The sequence below is a fragment of the Eleutherodactylus coqui genome, chromosome 2, assembly GCF_035609145.1.
Source record: "Eleutherodactylus coqui strain aEleCoq1 chromosome 2, aEleCoq1.hap1, whole genome shotgun sequence".
NCBI lineage: Eukaryota > Metazoa > Chordata > Amphibia > Anura > Eleutherodactylidae > Eleutherodactylus > Eleutherodactylus coqui.
In genome coordinates, this window is record NC_089838.1 from 180,371,324 (window position 1) to 180,399,104 (window position 27,781).

The 27,781-nt window shown below is 37.7% G+C and overlaps 1 protein-coding gene across 1 annotated transcript in view; it reads right to left on the minus strand.

The window, feature by feature from the left end:
• The window catches only part of PCLO (piccolo presynaptic cytomatrix protein), a 163,851-nt gene that overhangs the window by 49,469 nt on the left and 86,601 nt on the right, over positions 1–27,781 (minus strand). Inside the window, exons 7-17 of the mRNA XM_066589315.1 lie at positions 25,507–25,615; positions 23,633–23,700; positions 23,058–23,269; positions 20,200–20,250; positions 18,939–19,069; positions 16,161–16,187; positions 9,138–9,231; positions 5,672–5,743; positions 4,866–5,046; positions 3,470–3,664; positions 1,337–1,408 (exon numbers count right to left, since the gene is read on the minus strand). Of these exons, the coding sequence (XP_066445412.1) occupies positions 1,337–1,408; positions 3,470–3,664; positions 4,866–5,046; positions 5,672–5,743; positions 9,138–9,231; positions 16,161–16,187; positions 18,939–19,069; positions 20,200–20,250; positions 23,058–23,269; positions 23,633–23,700; positions 25,507–25,615 (1,212 nt within the window). The remainder of the gene's footprint in view (positions 1–1,336; positions 1,409–3,469; positions 3,665–4,865; positions 5,047–5,671; positions 5,744–9,137; positions 9,232–16,160; positions 16,188–18,938; positions 19,070–20,199; positions 20,251–23,057; positions 23,270–23,632; positions 23,701–25,506; positions 25,616–27,781) is intronic.

Below are 27,781 nucleotides of genomic sequence, written 5' to 3' on the forward strand. Positions count from 1 at the left end.
AGGTTCAAATCTGACCAAAGGCCACATCTGTATTTAGTTCATACAAATGTTGTCTGTCAAGAGATTTGGACCTTGGACTCTAGCACTGCAAGGAAACTGTGCTAACTACTGAGCCACATTGCTTGTGCAATTTGCTTCACCATGACAACAGGTGGCTTTATTCTATGCAATTTAGACTTGGCTCTCTTAAGGACCTGCCTGGAGGCCAAATTAGTGGACCTGATTTTCAGCCCCATTAACTTTAATGGTAATTTGGATTGGATCGCATTGTTTCCCCATTATATTTTGGAAAATAAGGTCAACCACTTCAAACTTGATTATTTCAATAATAATTAGCTTTTCTTTTCTGTGTGTATATTTGCCACAGAAGTCTTTTGTATAACTGTAGGGTTCCTGTTGGAGGCATGACTGGTCTGAAAGGGTTTTAATTTAAGAGAATGCTCAAAATCAGTATATGTACAGTCTGTTCACAGTGAGTAAAGAAAGATGGCTGGGTTATTATGTACAGAAATTTAACGTTTCGCCAATGGCATTCCGAAGACGTCTTAATTCATATTTGCATTTGTATTCCTATTTTCTGTAAATATGTTGAGAATGGTAAGTCCGAACGAGATTAAACCTCCCAAAGTTCCTGATTTACCTATGTGGCAAATTTGATGCAGTTTGGTCCTTTAAGGATAAATTTAAATATGCTCAGTTTTAAAGGTTCTTTAAGAAGAGATCTATCAGAACAGGTTTGCACTGGAGGTTATCCATTAATTACTGTATGTTATCATATATAAATCACTTTACTCCATTCCATTTCATTAAAATAGATATGGCTTTAAGAGCGGCCTCACATGAGCTCATTTGTTACCGCAAAATCTGTGCCTGCAATGGGCAGCAGATAGAACCCTATTGAATTCAATGGGTTTCTTCACATATGGTGTTTTTCCACGGTCAAAATAGAGCGATATGCTCTATTTTTCTGTGCAATTGCACGCAAAAGGCCCCCATCTGCATGATTTTGGGGGCATAAAGGAAAACACCTGGGCTTGTTGAGTCAGCCTAGCAAGTCAGCTGACCAACCTACCAAGTAGGCTGCATTGCCTACTAGGTAGGCGGTCCAGTCTACTCCAACATGGCACTACTGGGACTGCACTGATGTAAGTGATCCTGGCAGTGCAATAAAGTACAGTAAAATACGTCATTGTGGGCGCAATAGCCTGCGATCATGCGCCATGCATAGCACATATACGTCCAATGATAGAGAGCATATATGTGCTTACACCCGTGTGAGGCCACCCTTAAATTTATTTTTTTTAAATGATAACACTGTTATCAGTATTTGTCTCACCTTCTGCTTTGACGGATCCATCAGACATCACCTTCTTGAGTGCTAGCTGGCTTTGGTCTTTGCTGTCATTTGCTGGTGAAGGCAGATTGTCAGACTGAGTTCTTTGAATTGGGAGTACTCCTGCTATGCTGTGTCTATGCTGCTTCCTGGCATAATTAGACTGACCGCTTTTATGTGCTGCTGTGGCAGTGTGGGTGAAATGGAAACCCATAGTATGTATCCTCAGATGGAACCAGCTTAAATGTTATTCATGCAAACAGAAGTGTTGTTTTCTGTATTCAGATAGGTAGTGTTTTTAACATCAAAGAGACACCACATGCACAGCATTAAGGGGCTTTAAAACTGGCTGTTTCTTTTTATTGGTTTAAAAAATGTTTTTCCCACCATGGCTTTAGTCCTGTGAGAACACATGCAAGAACAAATTTCTGCAACAAATACAATTATCTCTTTTGGAAGGTTTGCATTTTCATAAACAATATGCTCTAGGGTGTTGACTGTAATAACACATATGTGCATTCAATATAGTTTACAGTAGCATTACTTAGGAGGTCAATTGTTAGTTTTAAAATGGTATGTATCAATATAAACATCTGGGAACTGGAAAACAACTGGAATTATTTACATTAAAGGTGCTTAGTAAAAGATACCATGGTACTGTGTATATGTCATTTATTTACACAGCTGAAAAGAATAACAGGCAAGAAAAAAAATCTATAATATATTTTAATATTGAACATATTTGCATTTTAGTGTTTCTAAAAGTGCTTGCTTAGATCTTCTGGAAATAGACTGGCCCACTATACTATGCTTAGACTCTTATTATGATTTCTTTTTACTCAATGGCAAAAATATATCGTATTTGGGCAACTTACATGAGGTACACTCTAAAATTCTAAAGAGTTCCTTTTGTTGCCTATTTGGAAATAAAGGGCTATTTTGCATGATTTATAGAAATGAGAAAAATACTTCGATGAACTTCCATCTATCTTGTTATTGGAAGTTTTCTCATTAAACTACACCTTCACTATGGCCAGTGGAGGTGGACGAATATCATTGTATTCCCAATAATAACCATTACCCAATACACTCTGTTCAAATGTATTACATTTATGCCTATCCTGTATATTACACGTAAATTGCTTCCATTATATTGAATAGATGTATTACTATTCTGTGCTCTGTTTTAGAAAATATATTTTAAATTAAAAAAAAATACTAATAGTTCAAATCTAAAGAAAAATATTGTGTCCAATAGGGCAAAATAATAATATATATATTTATGTATAATATCTTTTTTACTACAAAGTTCATTTTATGAGAGAGTTTATAGAATATGTTTCAATGACCTAAACAAACCATATCAATAAACTAAGTAAAGACTCATGATTTACATCATTGATCACCATGCAGAAGTAGTATGTGTGTTAAACTAGAGGTCTAATGACAGTCTATGACAAAAAAAAATCGAAATAAAATATAAGAATACTTCAATCATTCTGTTAATTCTACAATCCATAAAAAAGTACACTTTAGTTTTTCAAATATGAAGAATGTTGGCATGAGAGTGCAGAGGTATTAGGTGATCACTGAAAATGATATGAGTAAATATGTTTACAAAGGTGGGACTGAGTGGTGATTCAACATTTATTAATCTTCAATATGGCCATGGCATTCACTATGCGATAATGTATGCATGAACTTTGTAAAGTTATCTCTTAGCAAACAGATGCATGCCTAAATGTAGAGAATGCTCACATACTTTGCATGTATAGAGATTAAGTGGATTTGTATTATGACTAAAATAAATTTAAGAAGGTAGAAATGACGCTGAGATTCAACCTACAAGAGTCATACAAATAATCGACATTATGGGGCATACCAGAGACGATATACAAGATGAACACACTTGGATGAAGGAATGAACCAATGAGGAAACAGCCAGTTTCTTTAAATTTCAGTAAACAAAAATCGGGTAACATATATTAGATGTGGACAAAATTTTCACAATAAAGGACATTTAACAAAGGTGAACAAGTAGTGACAACAAATAATGGTCAACGAGGGGAAACAGCAGGAAAAGGCAACAGATGAACATTAAGCTGCCATGCTGAGGAATTTATTTGCGTCTTTTACTTGGTTGAAGACGAAGCTGTTGGACAGCTGCTTCAGCAGCAGCGATGGCTGCTCCAGCATCTTCTAGATGGGTCTGAGTGACACTGCTTTTACTTTGGCTACGTGATGGTCCATGTGAACGAAGGTGTCCCTCAGAAGAAGATTTTGAGCTACCAGGACTGCTATGAGATTTCTCTATAGTTGGAACCTGCATATCTAAAAGTATACAGTTAGAAAATTAGTTTGTTTTGTGCATATCTAAAACTAAGAACTGAAATTAAAAATCAATTTTCAGGTTTCTTTTTCCTGATCTTGAAATCTTTTTGAGCTGAGGAAATTCAATATATTACTGTAGTAATATTGCATCATTTATATGAATATGAAATAAAACTTTAAAATATCATGTAGTTTAAGTGATATCCTACACACAATACTTATGTTATCTGATTTAGAGTCCCAAAGCAGGTACGTACATTGTGCTATGTACCGTGTTTCCCGGAAAATAAGACCATGTCTTATATTAATTTTTGCCCCAAAAGAGTCTTATTTTTTGGGGATGTCTTATTATACTTAACTAGCAGGTGCTGTCTGGGTCCCTTCTGCTGTTTTCCACAGTTCCTAGCAGACTTACTTGCAGTTCTCAGGGCCGACAGAACATTGCTTGCTGGTAACAGGGCTTGTAAACCCCGCCTCCAGCAAGCAATTGCTCTGATTGGTTCTCGAGGGCCATGGCTCAGCAAATAACTGTGGCACTCGATTAAAAAATCACAGCCAATCACAGTTCAATGCGATAGCAGTGATTGGTTCATCGAGCACCACACTGATTGGCTGAGCCGCAGTGCTCGAGAGCTCATCAGAGTTATTGCTTGCCGGAGGCAGGGTTTACAAACCCCATTACCAGCAAGCAATGTTCTGTTGCCGCTGAGAACTGCACAGAAGCCTGCTGGAACTGCAGAGACCAGGGACCATGTAGTGTAGCTAAGGTTTATTTTTGTGATAGGGCATATATTTCAAGTCCCCCCTTCTCTGAAAATCAGGGTTGGGCTTATTTTAGGGGTAGGTCCTATTTTCGGGGGTAATATAACATATAAAAACATGTAGAAATTTTCTCTTCTGTCCTTTGCTATTTTAGAATTATACGAGCATCTTTCCAAGTAGCTAGTTATATTTTTATGGATTTGATCAAGTAGGAGAAAAAAAACATAATTGGTGTTAAGATAGTTGGATTAACTGATCCTGAATTGACTAGGAACATTTTTGAAATATCCTTTACAAGACATCTGGTGATCTACAGTAAGTAAATTGTCAACATTGTGTACTTCCAAAGTATCAAATTATGAGCAGATTTCATAAGGCATAATTCGCCAAATAAAATAAATACAAAATTATTTATTGACTATATCACCTACTGTATTACCTTTAGCTGGATCTGGGAAGATTCCATGACTTCTGCTCTTAATGACTGATGGCTTTGGTACTTGTTGACTGCTGTGACTGGCGTGAGACTTGGCGTGGTCAATACTTTCACTTTGTTCCTTCAATGGGTACCATCGTGGCATGTTATCAAGATAGGAGGCATTTGATAAATCTATTAATACCTAAAGACAGAATTATGTGTTATATATTTACTTGTTAATTTCTGCAATATTATTCAAATGGGAAATTATTATTAAAATACTCTACATCATTTTGTATTTCAAACATGATATATAACCCCATATGGGATATGTCTAGCTATGTACGTTTTTTTTGCTCATATGCTATACATGTTTTATGCTAATAATATATTAAAAATGTAAAGTGATGATTTCATGAACAAACAGCCACATCTCTTAAAAGTTGCAAGCAACGGCAAGTAATGTATCATCAGGTAAGACAGTGTAGTTACAGTATCTACCTCAACCCTATAATACCCAAAGACAATCCTGCAGACCTCTGCAGGAGCAGCTTTGGGCATTGTATGGTTGCTTGGAAATGGTATTGTCCTGTCTGAATCTTTTCCCAGTATTGTTTGGAAATCTAGGAAAAAAATTGCCACCGCTTATTCATGAGAGCATAACATTAAAAATCTCTTTAAAAAATTCTTTTGAATAAAGTAACTGCTGGACAGTAATCCTCCTTGAAAATGCATACTTCCCATTATCATGAAGAGTCTACTTTAATGGAAATATTCATCTGGTAAGCATATAGTACATTGGACGATGATCAATTGTTTTACTGTACCTCACCAAGAAAGTCATTTGAGGAGAATCTATCGTAATCCCATACAGTGACTTCCAATGTTTTTTTCTTCAGCTGTGTGGGAGTTCAAAGCACAATTAGTACAATTTTACGCATGTTCACAAATGTTATACAAATTTGACAGGCTGATTATTTTTGACACTGCCGTGTCTTTGACAGCTTATTTTGAAACCGTTGAAAGGAGCATTATTTTAGATGCACATTGAATAATGTTGATACATTGACTAAATCCAATACACTATTATACTTGCGCTTTCTCATGTCCTAGATAATTCGCTCATCATGAGGAGGTAGTAGAGCTAGAGATTGTGCAATTTAATATTATAGATTTGAATAATCGATATGTTTCTTGTTGTTATTAGGAATCTCTACTCAGTATAAGATTGCTTAGCCACTGAATGTTGATTCCTTTGTGATTGCTATTCAGTAGTTATCATGGTGGGTTTTTATCTGTATAAATAGATAGGTCAGGAGGGAATACTTGTTTTGTCCACTTCTGATGACATATAGTTGAGATTTAAAGATAACATACATAATTAAAATAGGGACATCAGTATGATACTCTAACAGAATTATAGTACTGGGTCCAATTCAATCTATCTATTTAATCGTGTCCGACCCTCGGTGAGTTTATAGGTGAACATGCTTCTCCATGCTTCCCTGTAAAGCACTGCATCTTTTAACTGTTTGATTGTATCCATTTTGATAGTGTCAAGCCAGTGTGTTCTTTGTCAGCCTTTTTTCTGGTTTCACTGGTCATTCCCAACATTATTGACCTATCTAGCGAGTTTGATAACATGATGTGGCCAAAGAAATTCTGTCACTTCTAGTGATGTTCCTGGTTTAATGTGATCCAACACTTCTCTGTGTGTTTTCTTCTCTGTTTCTCTAATCATTTACCCCAGAACCACATTTTAAATGCATCGATTCTCCTTCTGTCTGCCTTTCTTAGTATCCAACTCTCGCACCCATACATCATCATAGGAAAGACAATGGCTCTAACTAGTCTGCTTTTGGTAGTTAGAGGGATCTTACTCAAGCCAACCATTGCAGAGCGGCCCAATGCGATCCTATATTTGATTTCTGGGGTGGATTTGCTATTGCGGTCGATTTTTGATACAAGGAAGATGAATTCCTAAACTGATTCAATTTCTTTGTTGTTAATTTTAAGCTACAATTTTCCATTAGCTGCTGTTGTCATTATCTTTGTTTTCTTTGTGTTAAGGTGGAGACTAGAGATAAGCGAGCGTACTCGCTAAGGCAAATTACTCGAGCAAGTATTGCCATTTTCGAGTACATGCCTGCTCATGCAAAAAGATTCGGGGGTGGGGGGTGGCGTGGGAGAGCTGGGAGGAACAGGGTGGAGATCTCTCGCTCCCCCATGCTTACTCCCGCAACTCACCACTCACCCCTGCCGGCCCCTAAATCTTTTGGCACGAGCGGGCATGTACTCGAAAATGGCAATACTCGCTCGAGTAATTTGCCTTAGCGAGTACAATCACTTATCTCTAGTGGACACCCCTTTTTTAACTTTTTTCCTTAAGTTTCAAAATCATGTTTATCAGGTTCTCCTATCAGCCAGCAGAGTCATATCACTGGTATATCTCAAGTTGTTGTTGGTTCTTCCTCTGATTTTCCCTTTAATGTTGGGTGAGTCCATCACTAATTTTCTCATGATCACCTCAGCATAAAGTTTGAAGAGAAATGAGGATAATATGCAGCTCTGTCTCACACCCCTGCTAATCCTGAACTAGTATCACCAAAAAGTTTCGCACCATTGCTTCTTGATTGATATACAATGATCTGATAAGCTTGATAAAGTCAACTGAGACACCAAAGTCATGCAGAGCCACCCAGAGCTTGCCATATTCAAACTGCTGATCAAAATCCAAATAAGGGTGCCTACCCACTGACGTTTTTTTTCCTGCGATGCTAAATTGCGTTTTGCGTTTTTTCTGAAGAGCAATTAGTATAGAATGTGTTCTCGTCCATTGGGGTTCTTTTTTCCAGTCCGTTGCAATTTTTAACATAGGAACTGTCAGTTGCATATGTCTCCTTATTTTTCTCTTAATGCACCCATGATTGTCAATGGAAATTAACGAAAAACGCCGCGAAAAAGCCGCAAAAAACGCAGCGGAAAACGTTGCGTTTTTCACGCGTGAAAATCGGCAACGCCAGTGGGTAGGCGCCCTAAGGCAGCTGAAAAGAAGGCAGCTCTGACAATGATCATTATGTGTTTCCTGTTTCTTTGGAGTTCACTGATCCTTACCATAGTTGTTAGCTGGCTGAGACATTCATGTACTATCTGGAAATTTACAAAACTAGGAAATATTTTCTAATCATCCTGTTTGTTTCACTTAAACTAATTAGTATAGTTGTATTAGGCTGGAAATGCACTTTTAGTTTTTCTTTAAGCTATTGGAGCCAAAGCCAGAAGTGGATCAAAAAGAAACTTGTAGTATAAAGGAAGGGCTTATATGTTTTTTTTCATGTTGGATCCACTTCTAGATCAAAAAACTGCATAAAAGACTGTCTTAGAATGAATTCAGGCATGGGATAAACACTTCATATCTTAGTTGCATAAAATTTCCAATGAGAAAAATTACTTTTTAAATTTTAAAATTAACTTTTTCTGCTGCTTATTATGTGTTGTGAATTTTGGAATACTACATTTCTTAAATGCTATTTGAAACAGTGCACTGAAACACATATCTACAGAAAAAAAGCTACAAAGCTCACAAAGGCAATTCATAACTAAAACACAGAAATATATGAATTCATCTTTACAAGTTCTGTTTCATTTGCAAGAAATCTATCATGCATTTGAAAGGGGAAAAAACTCTTCTATTTCTCAAGGTAACAGTATAAAGTTATCTCTAAAAGTAGACATATGCTAACATAGATAAATGCATTTAGGAAATACAATTAATAAGCAGACAACAGAACATAATACAAGTTTTGATTTCAAGCTATAATACTCCAGCAACTAATCTTTCGAGCAATTAATCATTTCCATTTTTCAAGTTAGAAAATGTGAAAAAAAGCAAAGGTCACAAATAGAGATGAGCGAACCTACTTGGCCACGCCCCTTTTTCACCCGAGTGCCGCGATTTTCGAGTACTTCCGTACTCGGGCGAAAAGATTCGGGGGGCCGCCGTGGGTGAGTGGGGGGTTGCAGCGGGGAGTGGGGGGGAGAGGGAGAGAGAGAGGGCTCCCCCCTGTTCCCCACTGCTACCCCCGCTCCACCACACCTCCCCCCCGCCCCCCGGCACCGCCCGAATCTTTTCACCCGAGTACGGAAGTACTCGAAAATCGCGGTGCTCGATCGAGTAATTACTCAAAACGAGTATATTCGCTCATCTCTAGTCACAAACACACACCTAAAAGTCCAGATATATAACAAATTTCTGAACATCGTAATAAAAAAATAAAGTCACATTTCACAAACCTGTTCCATGGAAATGCTCTTATATATCACAGTCTGATTCCATTCTGGGTTTAGACTTTTTTGCACATATTTTGTTCTTCGCTTGTATTCAGCACTAAGGCAGAAAATAATAATGTTACAGTAATTTTACTTAAGAGCTTTCTTAATTAATTAACATGCATGCAAGATGTAAGACTGCAAACTTGATCTGTTATGGAACTGCTTATTTTACTTCTACATTTTTTCTAAATGACTTGGTCATACTATGTAATAACATTTGCTATTTTTGTTCTGTAGATGACTAGTAACCCCTCAGTGCACCAAGATATACATGTACACTACGTCATGCAATGCCTTGTGTTAAAACACTTTGAGGGCTAATGCCCACAGTCGGATTTCTGCCACGTTTTTGACGAGGCGGAAATCTGCAGCGTTATGCCACAGCTATTAAGTTCTATCGAACCTGATAGTTCAATGTTCACACTGCGGAATTCCACTGCAGAATTCTGCAGCATGAAAGAAACCGTGGCATGTTCTAATTGCCGCGGGAATACGTGCAGCTGGCTTTCACTGTAGTCAATGGAAGTCGTCCGACACGCTATACTTCTACTGTAGCACAGCAGAAGCCTCGTGTGAATACGCGCCCCCGCCCACCACCGGCCGCGTCATCCCGCACTGCCAGCGTGTCATACGCTGTACTGCATATGCGTGCCGGCTTGAGGGACAGGAATAATTTGGCAGATCTGGAAGGTGAGTATGAGTGTTTAGGGGGTGCCCTGATGGACTCTTCTGTGTTTGCCACCGACGTGGGCATCAGGCCTGATGAACATTTTAATATTTTGTTGATTATAAAGCTGTAAATAGAAATTGAAACGTGACTTCAACATTTAAGGTGTTTGACAGAGGGAGTTGAATCCTTCTGTCAACTCATCAGACCACCCTAACATGATAGTGGCATACCAATGGATTACCAAGGCAGCCAGGGGCCTAAAAAAGACTCCCCAGACTTGGCATAAGTATCTGTCTATTAACATATTAAGTAACACTGAAAGGAATTAATGCTTTATTTGTCATAAGGGGACAAAACAATAAGTTTAATTAAAATTTATTTTAAGTAAATCACCCCAAAAAACCTTAAATCAGTAAATATCCCAAATTTTTTCATTAAAAAATATTTTAATTTTTAAAAGTTTAAGATAAAAAATGCATACTTTTTAACACATCAACTATAACAGTCCACACAATAAGGTTATCTTATTATCTATATTACATGCCATGTGGCGTAACATCCTCCTTGTAGTTTTGCTGTTTCTTTTCATTCCCTCCCCTCAAAAATTATAAAAAAATGAGATGCTATATGTACCCCAAAATAGTACCAATAAAAATGACAGCTCATCCCACAAAATTAAAGTTCTCCTATGGTTATGCTGATAAAAAAATGTTTGACTGCCTGAATTTCGCAACACAAAAATTACTTTTTTAATAAAGCATATTTTTAGCTAGCATATTGCTTGGTATTGTATTTATACTGACTTACAGAAAAAAAGTTTACTTGCTATTTTTACCACATGGATCCTTAAAGGGGTTGTTCCCTGCGAAAGAAAGTGGGGTTCAGCACTTCTGTATGGCCATATTAATGCACTTTGTAATGTACATCGTGCATTAAATATGAGCCATACAGAAGTTATTCACTTACCTGTTCCATTGCTAGCGTCCCCGTCGCCATGGTGCCGTCTAATTTCAGCGTCTAATCGCCCGATTAGACGCGCTTGCGCAGTCCGGTCTTCTCCCTGGTGAATGGGCCCGCTCGTGCCGGAGAGCTGGTCCTCGTAGCTCCGCCCCGTCACGTGTGCCGATTCCAGCCAATCAGGAGGCTGGAATCGGCAATGGACTGCACAGAGCCCACGGTGCACCATGGGAGAAGACCCGCGGTGCATCGTGGGTGAAGATCCCGGCGGCCATCTTGCTAAGGTAAGAAAGAAGTCGCCGCAGAGTGGGGATTCGGGTAAGTACTAAACTGTTTTTTTTTTTAACCCATCCTTTGTGTTTGTCTCGCGCCGAACGGGGGGCCTATTGAAAAAAAACAAAAAAACGTTTCGGCGTGAGACAACCCCTTAACCCCTTTAAGGAGATTAGGTGGGATTTTAACATTTTAGATAAAAATGACCTATCTTAGCATAGATCATCAATATTATATTGGTGGAGATGCAACTTCTGGCACCCTCACTGTTCATTGATCAACTGTTTGAAGAGGCTTTGACATTCAGGCAAGTTCTCAGGTTCTTCATTGTAGACAGTGCACAATACTGTACATGTATTGGAATGAGACTGACCTTCTGAAGGCTATCTGACCAATTAACATGACATTACAAGCTCATAAAGAGGCTACAAGGCTCGCTTGAGCATCACCAACTGTTCAAATAGTTGATTAGTGGGAATACTGGGAGTCAAATCCCCAACAATCTGATATTGAATTGATGACTAATCCTAAATCCCATTTCAGACTCAAAAACTACTGCAATGTAGTTAAATCTTTTACTTATATATTTTAGTAATAACCACTAGGAAACATTTCAATGGCTTTAATAACAAAAAAAGATTTGTCTATTTCAGAAGAGTAATTTATACCAATACAACCAAATAATAGGAGACTTTAGAAGTGGTACCAACACCCAAGTCATCTCCTGTAAGCACCATAAACTAAGTTATGGTCGTTATAGGATAGGTCCCACTAAGTCCAGGGGTATAATTTTTATACTCACCTGGCTCCTTGTTTCCTATACTGTCACATCGAAAAGTCAGCACTCCATCTATTAGCATGACTCTTTTCACTCAGTCTGTAAGCACACATTCCACTGTTCTCTATTGGAGTGCACAAGCAAAGACTGAATGTAAGTCATACTGATAGGATGAGTGCCAAGTTCTCAGGGTGACAATGTGGGAATGGTGAACCAAGTAAGTATAAAATTTACACCCCTGGAAACAGCGGGACCTGTCCTTGAAGCACCAAAACTAAATTTATGTTGCGCATAGGTGGTGACAATTTCCTATAAATGGGCCCAAATGCCACTCTATGCCAGAAAGACAAAGTGATGGCAAGGAACACATTTTGTATGAGGACCTAGTTGTCTCAAGCTGTGTATTTACTTTCCTATCCTTCAGTTACAAGACAGCTCTGATATGATTTCTGTCTCCAAGATCAGAAACATGATCCGAGAATATAAGCACTATTGTGCCCAAGTGTTGGCAATGCTGTTTGGCAGATTTAAACTTGAATGGCAGAAGGATGAAAGAAAGTATATTATTAGACCACATATGAGAAATAAATGGAATACACTAAGAGGATATCAAAAACTTATAAAGAATGAGGACAAATTATAATTATATGTGGGACTAAAGAGAGGAATTTGTGACAGCAGTAAATAAACAAGCTGTAATTTGTAGCAGCAAAAGGATAAGTGAAATATGTAAGAAACATATTTGAAGGAATTGAAAAGAAAATAGTTTAAACAAGGATCTAACCCATTAAGGACACAGGACGTACAGTTGTGTCCTGTGTGTTTGGGGATTGTATGGAGGGGGATTGGGGGTCAATCCAGTTCCATACAATGTGGGTGCAGACTATTTCTTACAGCTAACACCCGCCAGCAACAGCTCCAATCAGCACCGCTGCTGATCAGAGCTATTAATTGTCAATAATGACATCGGCATTTAAATGGCCGGAACGGCCACTTGCAATAAGGTCACTGGATGTTGTTTGGTTGCCATGGCAGCCGGGCCTTTTGAAAGCCCCCAAGGTTGCTGTCGCAGATTGCTATCAAGCTATGCCTGTTGAATCATGGTATGATGTAACACTATGATATTACATCATACTGCAGGAGTCATCAAACCATCACAAGTTCTTGTCCCCTATTGGACAATCAGTTTAAAAAGTTTTGTTTATTATTTAAAAAAAAATAAAAGGCAACAAAAGTTTAGGAAACTCCCCTTTTCCCATATTTATAATAAAAAATCTAAATTAAAAAAACCAAAACATACTTGGCATCTTGCATCCATAAAAGTTAGATCTATCAAAATAATGCATTGTTTACCCCTCAGAAATAAAAAAAACACAACATCAGAATTGTGCTTTTTTGATCACACCATCTCCAAGAAAAAATATAATAAAAGGTGATCAAAAAGTCACATGAACTCTAAAATTATACTAATAGAAACTACCGAACATCCCACAAAAAATAGCCCCTTTACAACTATCTCAACAGGAAAATAAAAAAAGTTATGCCTGTGTAAAATGGAGGCAGAAAATAATTTAATTTTTTTCCCAAAGATATTTTATTTTTTAAAAGTAGTACAACAAACAAAAAACCTATATAAATTTGGTATCGTAACAATTATACTGACTCACAGAATAAAGTTATCATGTCATTTTTTGTGATAGTGTGTACACCATAGCAACAAATCCCCCCCAAAGATGGCAGAATTGAGTTTTTTTTATTTCACTCCACTTCTACTGTATAGGAAAAAAACTTTTAAAAAATTCTATGGTACATTACATAGTACCATTGAAAAATACAAATCGTCCTGCAAAAAAACAAGCCCTCAAACATCTATATTGATGATTAAATAAAAGTGTTATGATTTTTTTGAAAGTGAGGAGGTGATTAAAGGGAAATCGTACAAACATCAACTGAAGAAAATAGTACTTTATGATACTTTAACAAGGGTTTACATAGTTTTATGAGTTTCATAGTCCTAGCTTGCCAACAAATTAAAGGCCTTTTATGAACTAGTATATTGATGACTTGTCCTCAGATCAGCTGTTTGAAAAGGCCACGGCGCTAAGGTCTCTTCAGTGCATCCAAACACAGCATTGTTTATTTCCTAGCAGACTGGTATAGGACTTCAATTAATAATAATATTCTTTATTTGTATAGCACCAACTTATTCCACAGCGCTTGAATTATATTCACTTGAATAAGACTGAGCTGTTCATAGGCCAAGTGATTAATAAAAGTGATGTCATTGGCCAGAGAAGATCCAACAGCTCCCACCCCAGTGCTATGGTCTCTTCAAACAGTTGATTGGAGGGGGTACTGGGCAGTAGACCCCCAGTGATCCGATACTGATGATCTATCCTGAGGAGAGACCATAAATATTATAGTCCTTGATAACTCTGTAAACACAGCTTTGGGTCCTTTTGAAGAAAGACTAAATTGCAGGCTAGATGCAGAAGAATGTCAAAAAACAAAACTTTTCATTTCCTGACAAAGACTTGTAACTATAATTATATGTACTATATTATTGATTTTCATTATTTTTATAGTATTAAGACAGTTTTGGTATGATTCATATGGTTATAATATAGAATTAATTTATAATAATTCAACAGTCTACCACACCCTAAATGGGAGAAAATGGATACATATTTGCCAAACTCAAGTCAAGCGTCACATTTTAAATGAAAAAAAATAACATATTCTCCTTTAGAAAATAAAATATTTTCTATTAAAAAAGCTATTTTATTAAAGACAATACAGAGTGTTTTACACGGGTGAATACTTTCCTTAACATTTAGCTCATTGTGGAATCCAGTTCAAGTTGTAAAGCCATCATGCAGATAAGTTAAAGGGGTTCTCTATGTTTATAAAAATACTTTATGTTTTTTACTTGAATACTGCATACATATTCATTTGATATTACATAGATACATATGGTTTAGTGAATAGTTATTAAAAAATGTATTTAAGGGTCTATTCACATTTCAGTTGGAGGCTGTGTTCAAAATCTTTGGCGCAAATCTGGTTCAAAACCTGACCAAAATAGCACCGCATGCTGTGTCATTTCAATTGGGGTCTAGCTGGTTCACATACTGGAAGTTTATCAGCCCCCATTAAAATCAGTGGGGTCCCCTGGGCACTCTTTGGTTCTATCATGTACTAGGATCCCGCCTTATATATTCTTTTTTTTCCCATTCCTGTATTGGGAATTACTAAATGATCCAACTGAATTTAAAGAAGCACGCTCTTTAGAGAGTTGGCATATAAATTTAATTGGCCACCGACAATTCTTAGACAGAAGGCAGAACGTATTAGGGATAAAAATCTTTTGACAATGGTCAAAGGGTTTAGTACAGGAGGACTTGTAAGCTCTCCTGACATGCACTTTTCAATTCTGGAGTATTTGCTTCCTAGAACGCTATATTATGCTCTTGCTCTTTTATTCCTCCGGGAATGTATGAATACATTGATAATTGCACATTACCATTACCAAAAGGTGTTTAACTACTGGGGGACATTTTAATTATCATTACCTTCTATATTCACCTAGATAAGCTACAGACCATAAGTCTACAGTCAGGAGGATGAGCTGTGATCTCCTCTATTATAACTGTGTGAGAGAAGCTGTGTGATCACCATCAGTAACTGTGACAGGAGATTTTGGGTCACCCTCAAGACAGTTTCAGTGGTAGTTTTCGGTAACGTATCACACAGACTGAGAAATTGACTAGAAAATGAATATATAACCACAAGCAAATCTGAGCTCATGAGAAATGAGATCACATGACCATGTGAGAAAAAATAGGCCAGGAGTTTCAGACAGAAATAAATAATTAACAAAGGTAACACTCGTTCATTTATATAGACTGGGGGATAGCTACCTAATGAATGAATTAAAAAAAAATCACCAGAGTGGCCCTTATGTCTTAACCATCTGACTGTAAGTGTGCTCCCTGAAAGGCACAGAAGTAACAACATGGAACAGTGTCTCATGAGGTATGTAGCCTAAGAGTAGAGCACACTTCTCTCTTCAACCTTCTGCTAACTGTGAAACAGGCTTAGACAAAGTTTTATATAAACCAATGGGAAAACATATTCCTTTCTGTTTAATACAGTACCCAAAACTGGAGAACCCCTTTAATTCTAAAATGTCTACAAATAATTATTTGTAATACATTTTGTAAAATGCGTCAAGAAATGTTTCTTTGTGTACGCTTTTCATGCAAAGTAATATCAATCTGTTTTAAAAAATAAAGTCAAACTCTACCTGGCATTCTGGACAACCATTACTTGGCTGAAAGGACCGAGTAAAGGGGAATTACACAAAGATGAGAAAGCATAGGAAGCAAGCAAAGATAAAACAGAAAATACACATGAAAGACATAACATACATATAGAGGTAAACAACATTCTTTTCCTTCCTGGTTTACATATTGCTTACAAACATGACACAGACGTAAGTAGATGTATATTGTAGGAAATATACTGTATTGTGGGTAAAATGTTTGAAGGGTTTCTAAGAGATGCTATCCTAGAGTACTTCAAGGAAAATGGCTGTATAACTCCATATCAGCATGGGTTTATGAAAGATCGCTACTGTCAAACCAACCTGATCAGCTTCTATGAGGAGGTAAGTTCTAGACTAGACTGTGAGTCACCGGATCTTGTGTATCTGGACTTTTCCAAAGCACTTGATACTGTGCCGCATGAAAAAGGTTGGCATATAAAATGAGAATCCTTAGTCTGGGTGAGAATGTGTGTAAGTGGGTAAGTAATAGTCTCAGTGACAGAAAGCAGAGGGTGGTTATAAATGGGACATACTCTGATTGTGTCAACATTACTAGTGGGGTACCACAGGGGGCAGTACTGGGCCATATTCTTAAATAGTAATTTTTGCAGATGATGCAAAACTATGTAAATAAATTAACATTAGAGAGGACGCAAGCAGGTGCACGAGTGACTGGATAAGTTGGAGGCTTGGGCAGAAAAGTGGCAAATGTAGTTTAACTAATTAATAAAGGTAAGTTTATGCACATGGACAGTTGAAATGCGTGTCATCATTACACACTAAATAGGAAACCTCTGGGTAACACTCACAAGGAAAAGGACTTGGGGGTTTTAGTTAACTTTAAGCTTAACTGGAGCAACCAGTTATTATGCTTATGTTTGGGGAAACATAGACAAAAAATAAAAGTAAAACAAACATGTGGATTTACAGTATTGGTGTTTGAATAATTTATGCAAGGCATATCTTCAGTTATAGAAAATTCATATGTCATAGAGTAATTGGTGGACCCCCACAGCTCTTTAGAAAAAAGCTGCTCAAATGCATAGTGACTATTGATATTTCCTAGCTTTACTTGGGAAAGCTAAAGTCCAAGGTTGTATTTTGCTCTCCTAGGAGAGATAAAGGCACTATGCTCTGTAAAAATGTTTTAGGGACTTCATTCTAGCAGATAGTGGATGTTTCGGAAGTCCCCTACTAGAAATGAGCTAATTTTTCAAAAGTTTAGTTCAGCCAGTTTGTCGAATTCCTTAAAAAGGTTTGGTTAGTTCAAACTGAACCTGATGTTCATAAAAACCACTAAACCATGTATTGAACACTATCTAAGAGCAGTGGTACCTTTTCACTGGATGTAGCTTAATGGTTAGCATTGTTGACTTGCAGTGCTGGGGTCCCAGATTGAAATCTGACCATGGACAATATCTGCATGGAATGGGAAAACTCCTTGGAGATGTTGTCTTTGGTCAAACTTCAGCCTAGGACTCCAGCACTGCTAGTCAACGGTGCTAACCATTGATTCAGCAAAAACAAATCACCTGAGGTTCAGGTTCTCACCAAACCAAATTTTTGGCAAAGTTTGACCCAAATTTGACGTGTACAGGTTAAGTTTGCTCATCTCTATCTCCCACTGATAAAACTTGTCTCTATGACATATTAGATGTTTGCTATAACTGGAGATATGATGTAAATAATAGTTTAAGAAATCTTATTGTAGACATTTGCTATAAATTTATTTAGCTAGAATTCAAATACAATTGAAATTTAGGGGCTTTCCCCACAGTAAGAGAAAGACATCTTTAAGGCCGGCTTCACACACGCACAAGCATATTTTTGCATGCGACTGAGCGCTGTGATTTTGTGCAAAATAACTATGTTTTTTTGTTTGCGCAATGGCGTGTTTTTTTGCTGTACTTTTTACCCTCGTAAGGCATGTGCATTTGCACGCAGCAAACAAGACGCAACAACTGAAATGCCTAATTAGTTCCAGATGTCTCTTTTTTTTCCAGCGGAATTATGCAGTGTTTCACACATCTCCTTGCATATTGTGCATGCGCACATTCTATTATCTTCTATGGGGACCTTTGGTGCACATATATGCAGAAAAATAGAGAATGTTCTATTTTTTTTTTGCATAACCAAAATGTGTGCACAAAATCTGGAAATGTGAATGAATTTCAATGGGTTTTATTCTCTGTGTAATTCGCGTGCAAATATGCCTGTGTAAAGCCAGCCTAAAAGGCCATAAGGAGCCAAAATTTATATATTATCGTACATTAAGCTCCCTTTGGATCTTTCTCTGTCGTGTTGTGTTATATGCATGTGATTTGTACAAAGTTCATCACAGCATATTTTTATTACCAATAGTATGGTAATTAGGTAAAACAATAGTGACATTAAAATTAAAGAACTGGAAAATTATAACGGGCTCTTTAAGAATTGAAATGTTGTTGTAAAGAGTGCAATGATTTTATACTGCGCTTAAATCCTTCCTAGTACACTATACATACTGCAGATATTGTATATGTATTTTGTAATACTTGATAAATGCGGCAATAATATGAGTTAAAGCTTCTAGATTATCATTTCACATAGCTATGTAATTGTAACACATGGGAAAAATCTAATACAGTCAAAATATCACTATTGGTTTTCTTGGAACGTTATGATGCCTGATATCTCACTTTGAAAGGATTATCACAATTAAACAAACTATTCTCTAAAATGTTTATTCTGCAGAACTAAAAGTTACATTCATCTTACCCTCTTCCTGGAAGAAGATATACCTTCACAAAAGGATCTGAATAACCGTTGTTGTCTCTGGGAACAAGATTCCTTGCTTGCAGTATGTGGATTATGAGATTACCAAGATGCTTATCATAATTAACTTGAAGCTACAAAACACAGAAAACAAAGCTTCTATACTTAAATGCAAATTCATTACAAATAACAAACAACTTTCTACATGACAATGCAAATATGTCATTGCAATGAGCTTGAGTGGGGATCTTCTGGAATGAACCAGCTGCCAGTATGCACCCACATCAAGGAAAAACAAACCTATAGAGAAATAGGTACCAGTAAGGCTATGTTCACATCGGTGCCTAAGGCTCAGTTTGGAGCCTCTGACACAGGTCTAGAAGAAAAATGGCAGACAAGTAACCCAGGATCATGCTCTATTTTGTCCAGTAAAAGGTTGGAGGGCAAATTGAAGCCAGATGGACCCCATTATAGTTGATGAGTTCTGTCTGGTGCCATTTGGGTGTATATGTTGGTTCACCAATTGGTTGGTTGACCAATCAGAAGCAGCTCTCACTCACACCCATTCATGAATTCATGAATGGGTGAGTGAGTGCTGCCACTGATTGGCTCAGCGCAGGGACCAATCAGAGGCAGCACTCACTCACACCCATTCATGAACTCATGAATGGGTGTGAGTGAGAGCTGCCTCTAATTGGTCAGGCTGTGACCAATCAGAGGCAGCTCATTCAGCAGGCGGGGATTTTAAATCCCCGGCTGCTGAATACTACTCTGAGCAGTTCAGGAGAACTGCCGCCGGCTGCGGCTAAACTCCGTCTGCTGGGACAAGGTGAGTATATATATTTTTTTGTTTTTACACATTTCTGGATGAATTTCAGGGAAGGGCTTATATATTTAAGCCCTTTCCGAAAATTCATCCCGCGATCGCCCGCAGCGCATTGCTTTCAATGGAGCCGGCTTTATTGCCGGCTCCATTGAATTCAATGTGCTGGACAGCTCCGGCCCGTTTCTATTGAAACGCGGCTAGGAGCAGTATTTTCGGGCGATTTTTCGGCCCCGGTCACGCGATTTGCGGATGCGCATCCGTCATGCGATCCGCAAATCGCGGGAAAAAACGCCCGTGTGACTAAGGCCTCACTCATACGTGTGCAAATTAGTACTTGGTTTTGCTTGTAGTTTTACACTGTTTACAAAGTCATGTTATGAGTCTTAAAATAATGGTATCTCTTCATATATAGCGGTATAAATAGAAATGCTTAAGTACCTGAATTTCACCAGTAATTGGATGGGAAGGTGCCTTCACAGCTTCAGTGGACTACAAAAACAACAAAAACAATTTACAGTTTTCTTTTCTCCAAATAAACACAACTTCTCCAGAGTACCTTAAGAACTAAAAGCTGAACTCTGATTGCTATGGGCGAAAGGGATTTTCTTTTATTAGGCAGCTTTGATTAATGGGACCCACTGTATTTAAATTCAGGTACAATAATATGTGTATTCAATAGGACACATATATACCTAGCATTTGCGAAACTAACATTTGTCAGGCCATGAACATTCATTTGTCATGACATATGTTTGTGCACAATTTGCATAAAGTAACACCTCAATAATAAGTGCTGAGCTTCAGAATAGCACACAGTAAGCACAATACAGATATTTGTTTTGATGCCATGAATGTTGGTATGTAACTTGCTACAATTGTATTATACCATATTAGAGTTTCTGCTGTTTGATAAACACATGAGAAATATTGTAACTAGACCCCCATATTTTCTTTCAGAACCACCACTTTAGAAAGAGGAGCCCTGTACCCAATGAGCCGCAATCTAATGCCTCACTACCAATATAATATGTTCACACACAGCAGATATGCTTCTGATTTTCTGCAACACATTTCCATTTCTGCTAACAGCAAAAAGGATGACAAATTAACAAATCTCATCCATAAACTGTAAAGAAAATTTACCTGCGTAGATGCAGAAAATTGACCTGTGTTTTTAATTTCAAATCCTATCAATTTCTCTTTTGTTCATTCACTTTGCATGTTGTTAAGTGGCGAAAAACTTATTGACACTTCTATTTTTTAAAGCATTCTTGCTTTGCAGTGTGTTTTTCACACCTGCCTAAAACAGTACTGCACTTATAACCCAGAAATTGTCAATCAAGATTTCCATTTCCCTAAGGGTGGTTTTACAACTGTGTTGGTGATTCTGCTTTCCTGCTCCTGGTTCCATCTCTGGACGGAAACGAAAAGCGCTGGATGGAAACCATTGACTATAATTGGGTCTGTCCTCTTCCTGCCCAGCTTTTGCGCAGAATAAAAAGTGTTGCATGCATATTAAAGGAAAAAAGAATGACAACTATTTACACTACTTGTAATATCTTAAATACCATATGGTAGGGTGCTTTTGGCATTTGCCCAGTTTGCACTAAATAAAAGTAGTGTTCCTTATTTTGATCAATAACATGACAAATTTGTCCCTCTTTTTACCAAATCAGATTGGGTCAGAGCTGATTTGTGGCACAAATCGTGGAAAAATCAAATTTCCCAAAATATCTGCTACAGAAGTAAGCGTGTACCCAATCAGAAGCCAGGGCACCTGATGATGTCACCAAATATGTAGTTCATCTTGCACATGGGTAGCAGTTTCATTGGACACCTGCATCATAGAGTCATAGTCTGGTAGAGTTGGAAGGGACCTCCAATGTCATCAGGTCCAACCCCTTGCTCAGTGCAGGATTTGCTAAATCATCCCAGACAGATATTTATCCAGCCTTTGCTTGAACACTTCCATTGAAGGAGAACTCACCACCTCCTGTGGTAACCTGTTCCACTCATTGATTACCCTCACTGTCAAAAAGTTTGTTCTAATATCTAATTTTGGTCTCCTCCCTTTCAGTTTCATCCCATTGCTTCTAGTCTTTCCTTGTAAAAATGAGAATAAGGCTGATCCCTCTGCACTGTGACAGCCCTTCAGATATTTGTAGACGGCTATTAAGTCTCCTCTCAGTCTTCTTTTTTGCAAGCTAAACGTTCCCAGATCCTTTAACCGTTCCTCACAGGACATGATTTGCAGATTGTTTACCATCCAGGTAGCTTTTCTATGAACTTCCTCCATTTTGTCAATGTCTTTTTTTTAATTTCGGTGCCCAGAACAGGACACAGTTTTCCAAATGAGGTCTGACTAAAGAATAGTAGAGGGGGATAATTCCCTCATGTGACCTAGACTGTATGCTTCTCTTAATACATCCCAGAATTGTGTTTGCCTTTTTTGCTCCTGCATCAAATTGTTGACTCATGTTTAGTCTATGATCAATTAGAATACCTAAGTCTTTTTCACAAGTGCTGCTGCTTAGCCAATTATGTGCTTTTTTCATTTTTCTTGCCCAGATGTAGGGCTTTGCATTTTTCCTTGGTTAATACTATTTTGTTAGTCGCTGCCCACTGTTCAAGCTTTTCTAGATCTTTTTGAATACTCTGTTCCCTAGTGTTAGCTATCCCTCCTAGCTTTGTGTTGCCGGCAAATTTGATCAGTTTCCCATTAATTCCCTCTTCCAGATCATTTATAAAAATGTTGAACAACACTGGCTCTGTAGCCTGCAGCCCAATCGTCAATTGCGGAGGAGAGCCCTGTAGTAGGCGTGAAACTGCCCCTATATAAAACTGCTTCTCTGTGCTCATAAGCTGTTGTCTGAACAGTGGGGGATATGGAGAAAGAGGCAGCTATAGCAATGGAAGAGGTAGCAAGATGAGGTTGACTCTCTGCCTTCTGTCCAGGGTGGACTCTCCAAGGCAGTGAGCGGTGGGAGTTCACGTGTCTTTTCATAAACGTTGTGCTGCAGTTGATTACATTCTTGCCACATTTTAAACACTTACCACAGATCTTATAGATGACCGCTCTTCTGTCATCACATGCGGTTTTAAAGAATGCCCAAATTGCACGAGTCCTGTGAGCAGACCTAGCTGTGGGCTTGATGTTGGTGCTGTTGTGACTAGTAGTAGCTAATGAGGATACTGCCCTTTTTCTTGTTTTTCTGCGACACCCTACTCCCTGTCTTCACATGGTGCTGCCCCGCCTCCACCCCATAACACTCATTCAACCATCGTCTTAGAGTTACCTTGCTGCTGTGCCTTTTCTTGCTTACAGAAGGGGAGCCAGGTTGTCCAGGACTGGGTACTGCACTGGAGGCTGCTGATGTTGTTCCTGAATGAATATATGAACCTTTCTCCATTGCAGAAGAGAGAACAGAAGGTGTCTGCTGCTGGGAAACCTTCTGGAGTTCAGCTGCTAGCTGTTTAGGGTCGACTCCAGGGGACTTTGTTTTCTCTACTGTAATGAGGAATAATGACATGACAAAAAACTGACACAAATAAAAGGATTACATAAAACTAGAAAAAGTGTCACTCCCGTCCACGAGTTGTATTTGATATTGCAGCTCAATATTGTTCAATTTAGTATGATGAACCGCAATATGGCATACAGTCCATGGATAAGAGTAGAGCTATTCCAGGAAAATAATAGTATTTATGACCAGAAGAAGAAAAGTTGATGTTTGCTTAGCTTATTTTAGGAACAATATTAAACACAATAAAGGGAAACAACCCTAATTATAAAGGACAGCTGTGTGTATAAATATAAGCTTATTTTAGGAACTAGAAACTACTTTATTGAATGTCCATTTATATGACTTACTAGCTTTCCCTGGGTCATGCACCTCTAGATTTTGTGGGGTCACCGAATTTGATAATATGCTGATGTCCCTGAAAAAAAAGGGGAAAAGGGTGAAAGAGGCAATCTATGAGAACTGAAAGATTTCCGATGTATAAAGTGGCATACTAGTAAACGAATAGCGTTGTTCTGATGTCTTAATTTCTCAGGATGAGACCTCTGTCATTCCTCATCCAGAGAATACTATGTGGAGACAACACTGCAGTAGGTTAAAGTAGAAAGACTGTATCACTTTGTGATAGAGGACTTAATGGGGACCTCTTGTGCAACAAGTTATCTTGACACTCTTGACATACATTTTTGTTGAATTAGGCCTCCTGCAGATGGGCGGAAATTCCGTGGCAGGATTTCCCGCGGAATTTCCACCCGTGGAAGCTGCCATAGGATTGCGTCAGCGAAATCCCGCACGGCAAACAAATCGCGGCATGTTTTATTTCTGTGCGGGGCTCTGCGAGAAATCTCACTTCCCGGCCGCCGGCTCCACTCTGCGCATGCGCCGGCTGCCTGGCAGCCGGCACATCGAACAGCCGGAGCCGCGGAAGCAGGTGAGTACACGCTGCTCTCTGCAGGGGCTCGGGTCGGGTCCCTCTGCGAGAATTCTCGCAGCCGGATCCGACCCAGCCATCTGCAGGCGGCCTTAGCTATCAAAGTGTGAATTGACTGGTTATGCATTCCTAAAAATAAATTTGCATTGGTAATACGCTATTACACACATAATGTACAAATATACATAGCTATTTTTTCTACTTCAACACTGCAGTATTTCAGTTAACATTTTTAATCCAGTAAACCAAAATCAGTAGTGAGTACAAAAACAAAAGAGGTACAAATTTGCATTATTTTTGTTCCATTCTTGGTTTCAGCTTATAAATTCTGATGCAGGATAATGATTAATATATTAGCTCATGAAAGTAACCTAAGGAAATTTTTCCAGAATATTCATGAAAGAAATCTGAAGCTGAAACTTGGCCATGTGCTGCGGATTGGCCAGCAAATACTTGATGTAAATGGATTAACTCCATTGTATTACAATGCTAATCTGTGGCTTTTCTGTGTGGAATCTGCTGCAATAATGAAGATGCTCTGGATTTTAAAATAAACAGCATGTTCTTTCTTCTGCTCAAATTTCTAGGAGCATATGATTGTGGCTCATCAGCTGTTCATAGCTACAGTTACTTACATAGCAGCAGATATATTATATAATTGCTAGAACGTGGTACTAGGGTCAAAACAATATCTCTGTTTTCAATAGAGTAAAAGTCATATCAATTGATGATACCTTTAATAGTTTTTTTTTTCTTTTTTAATATTCAGTGTGTCTCAACACCAGATATTGTTTATCAAGGTAGCATACAACCCACAAAAAGTTTGAAAATTTTTGAAATAGATGAAGTTGTTAAATTATGTACTGTATAAGTGTTGAGTGGTACAGAACCCCTAATGGCAGGGTTGTAACTATAGGGGATGCTGAGGATGTGGTTGCATCGGGGCCCAGGAGCTTTAGGGGGCCCATAATGCCTCTCTTCTCCATATAGGAAGCCCAGTATTATGAAAAAAAGATTATATTTGGCGGCCCTATTACAGATTTTGCATTAGGGTCCAGAAGCTTTGAGTTACGCCTCTGCCTAATGGATATTGTGAAGTACATTTTTACAAAGGGGAAATTAGACTATAAAGTACTAGAAGAAAATTAGCCTGCAAATTATTCTAAAGTGATTGGTCCAAACACATACAGAAAAACTATATTTGGTACATACATTATTTAAGTATTCATTTAATGTAAGTTAACAATATGAAAGCAGTCAATAGTGAAAATAGGAGTATAAAAGCAAACTCACAGTCTGACACAAATTTCTGCTTCCCCACTTGACTGACTAATGATACTCTGAACTTCTTCATATGTCTTTGCAGTTAATTGGAAACCATTCCACTCTAAAACCAGCATTCCTGGAAAGATAATTTGCATAATTCATATAATTAATATACTGTCACAACACATAAAAATTATGATTGTGCTTTTTAAGGTACGATGTCAACTTTATATTCCTTAACCCTTTTTTGACATCTCCTGTACGTGTAGCTGAGCCTACTTCGCATGTGGAGAGTGCCAGCTGTATTATACCAGCTAACAGCTGCCTGCAGCAGTTGGGATCAGCAATAACTCCAATCCCAGGCATTTAACCTCCAAAGATCCTATGTTGACTACAGCATCTACGGTACTATAAGTGGCTAGACAGAGGGATTGGGCTGCCTGTTATCCAATCATTCTCCTTGCAATGCGATTGTGGGGTTCTAAGTTGTTGTAATTGTAGCAGGGAGCCTAGTGAATACCTATCACACCCTGGCTCTGTTAGGGTGTAATAGGATGACAGAAGAGGCACAATACACAGAATATATAGAAATATTGTAGCATATTGTAGAAGTGACCAAGCAATCATGTGTTTAGTCCTTTTCAAGGACAAAAAAAATGGAAAACACATTTTTCATATTTATATATATTTTTTTTTAAGTTATGAGAAAATAAAAAAAAACCTCCTTTTTCATATAAAATATAAACCCCTAAACATAATTACTATTGCTGCATCTGTAAAAGTCCAAATGATTAAAATATCATGTTATTTATCCTACAATGTGAGATAAGTAGGAAAAATCAAAATGACAAAATCACTGTTTTGTGAACTCACTTTCCTCAAAAATGGACTACAAAGTAATCAGGAAGTTGTAGCTACCACAAAACAGTACCAATAAAAACTAAAACTCAAAAGACAGCCCCTCAAAAAAGCTCCATGGATGGAAAAATATTTTTCCCCCTTTTTTAAAAGTAGTAGACAACAAAAACTATAATAACTTTATTGCTAGGAATGCACTGACACACAGAATAAAGGTAATTTGTACTTTTTGCATGCAGTAAATCGCATGAAAACTAACTCCCTCCCAGAAAACAAAATTACAGAATTTAGTTGTTTCCATTCCAACTTTCCTAAATAGTACCATTAAAAAACTCAACTTGATCTACAAAAAAAACAGCCTTCATAGAACTATGTTGGCAGAAAAATATAATAGTTATTTCTCTTTGAAGGCAGGGATGAAAAAGCATCAACGAAAAACGAAAAATGGCTGCGATGAGAAGAGGGTAAGCGTATCCAGTTCGCTTCACTGTGTATCAATAAATGATGTATGTTGAACATACTTGGTTCCTATGCAAAATGACTGTATTTTGCATAATTCGAAAAAACAAAGTATGTATTAGTTATTGGCTTTATACAATAAATTAGAATAACTTTTTAACCAGTTTATTTTTTAACAAAGTATACCGCTAAGCAAAAGTTGAATGCTCTGCCTTTGTCCAGAGTAAAACCTCTTACCTAGCTCCCCAAGTCTTAAGGCAGTGTTTAAAATGAGAAAGAAAAGCCTCCTTCAAAGTGATTGGGGCAAAACCAGACACAGCCCATGGGCTAACAGAAGTGCTGTACCTAGAAACAAGTAGACCCTTTCCACTAACCTCATACATACATTTCATGGTACATCGATAGAATAGAATATATAAGAATCCATTACAAAACCAATCAAAATGATCAGTATTATGGAAGCCATAATAACAGTGTGAACAGAGCTTTACTTATTAGGGGTTCACTGAAGAGATACTGTGTAGTCACGAACCTTCATCGCAGCATGATTAGATACCAAATGGTGTTGTCATGAGCTGCTTGCAAAGTCTCCATAAAGCATATGTAAATGAAAGGGGTAGGACTAGGGCCTAACTCTGGGTAAAAGCTGAAATACACTTAATATACACTTAATTTAATATACACTGAATAATTTATTATTATAAATGTCTGCTAAATATCTCAATTTGATGAATTTAAGATTTTTCTCTGTTAAGTGAGTGAACAAAAACATTTGGTGTCATGCCTATGTCACTCTACTCATTGCTGTAAACAGCAGAGCAGGATTATTTCCATGAGTGTATAAAAGAAAAGTGTGTACTTTTTGGTGGATGCCATGTTGCTGATCAATGTAATTCTAGTAATGTAGAATTATACAAACCACACAATTCATAGTGCACCATGATATAGTGTATCTTGAGAATATTTCAATGAATGTGATTTCTTA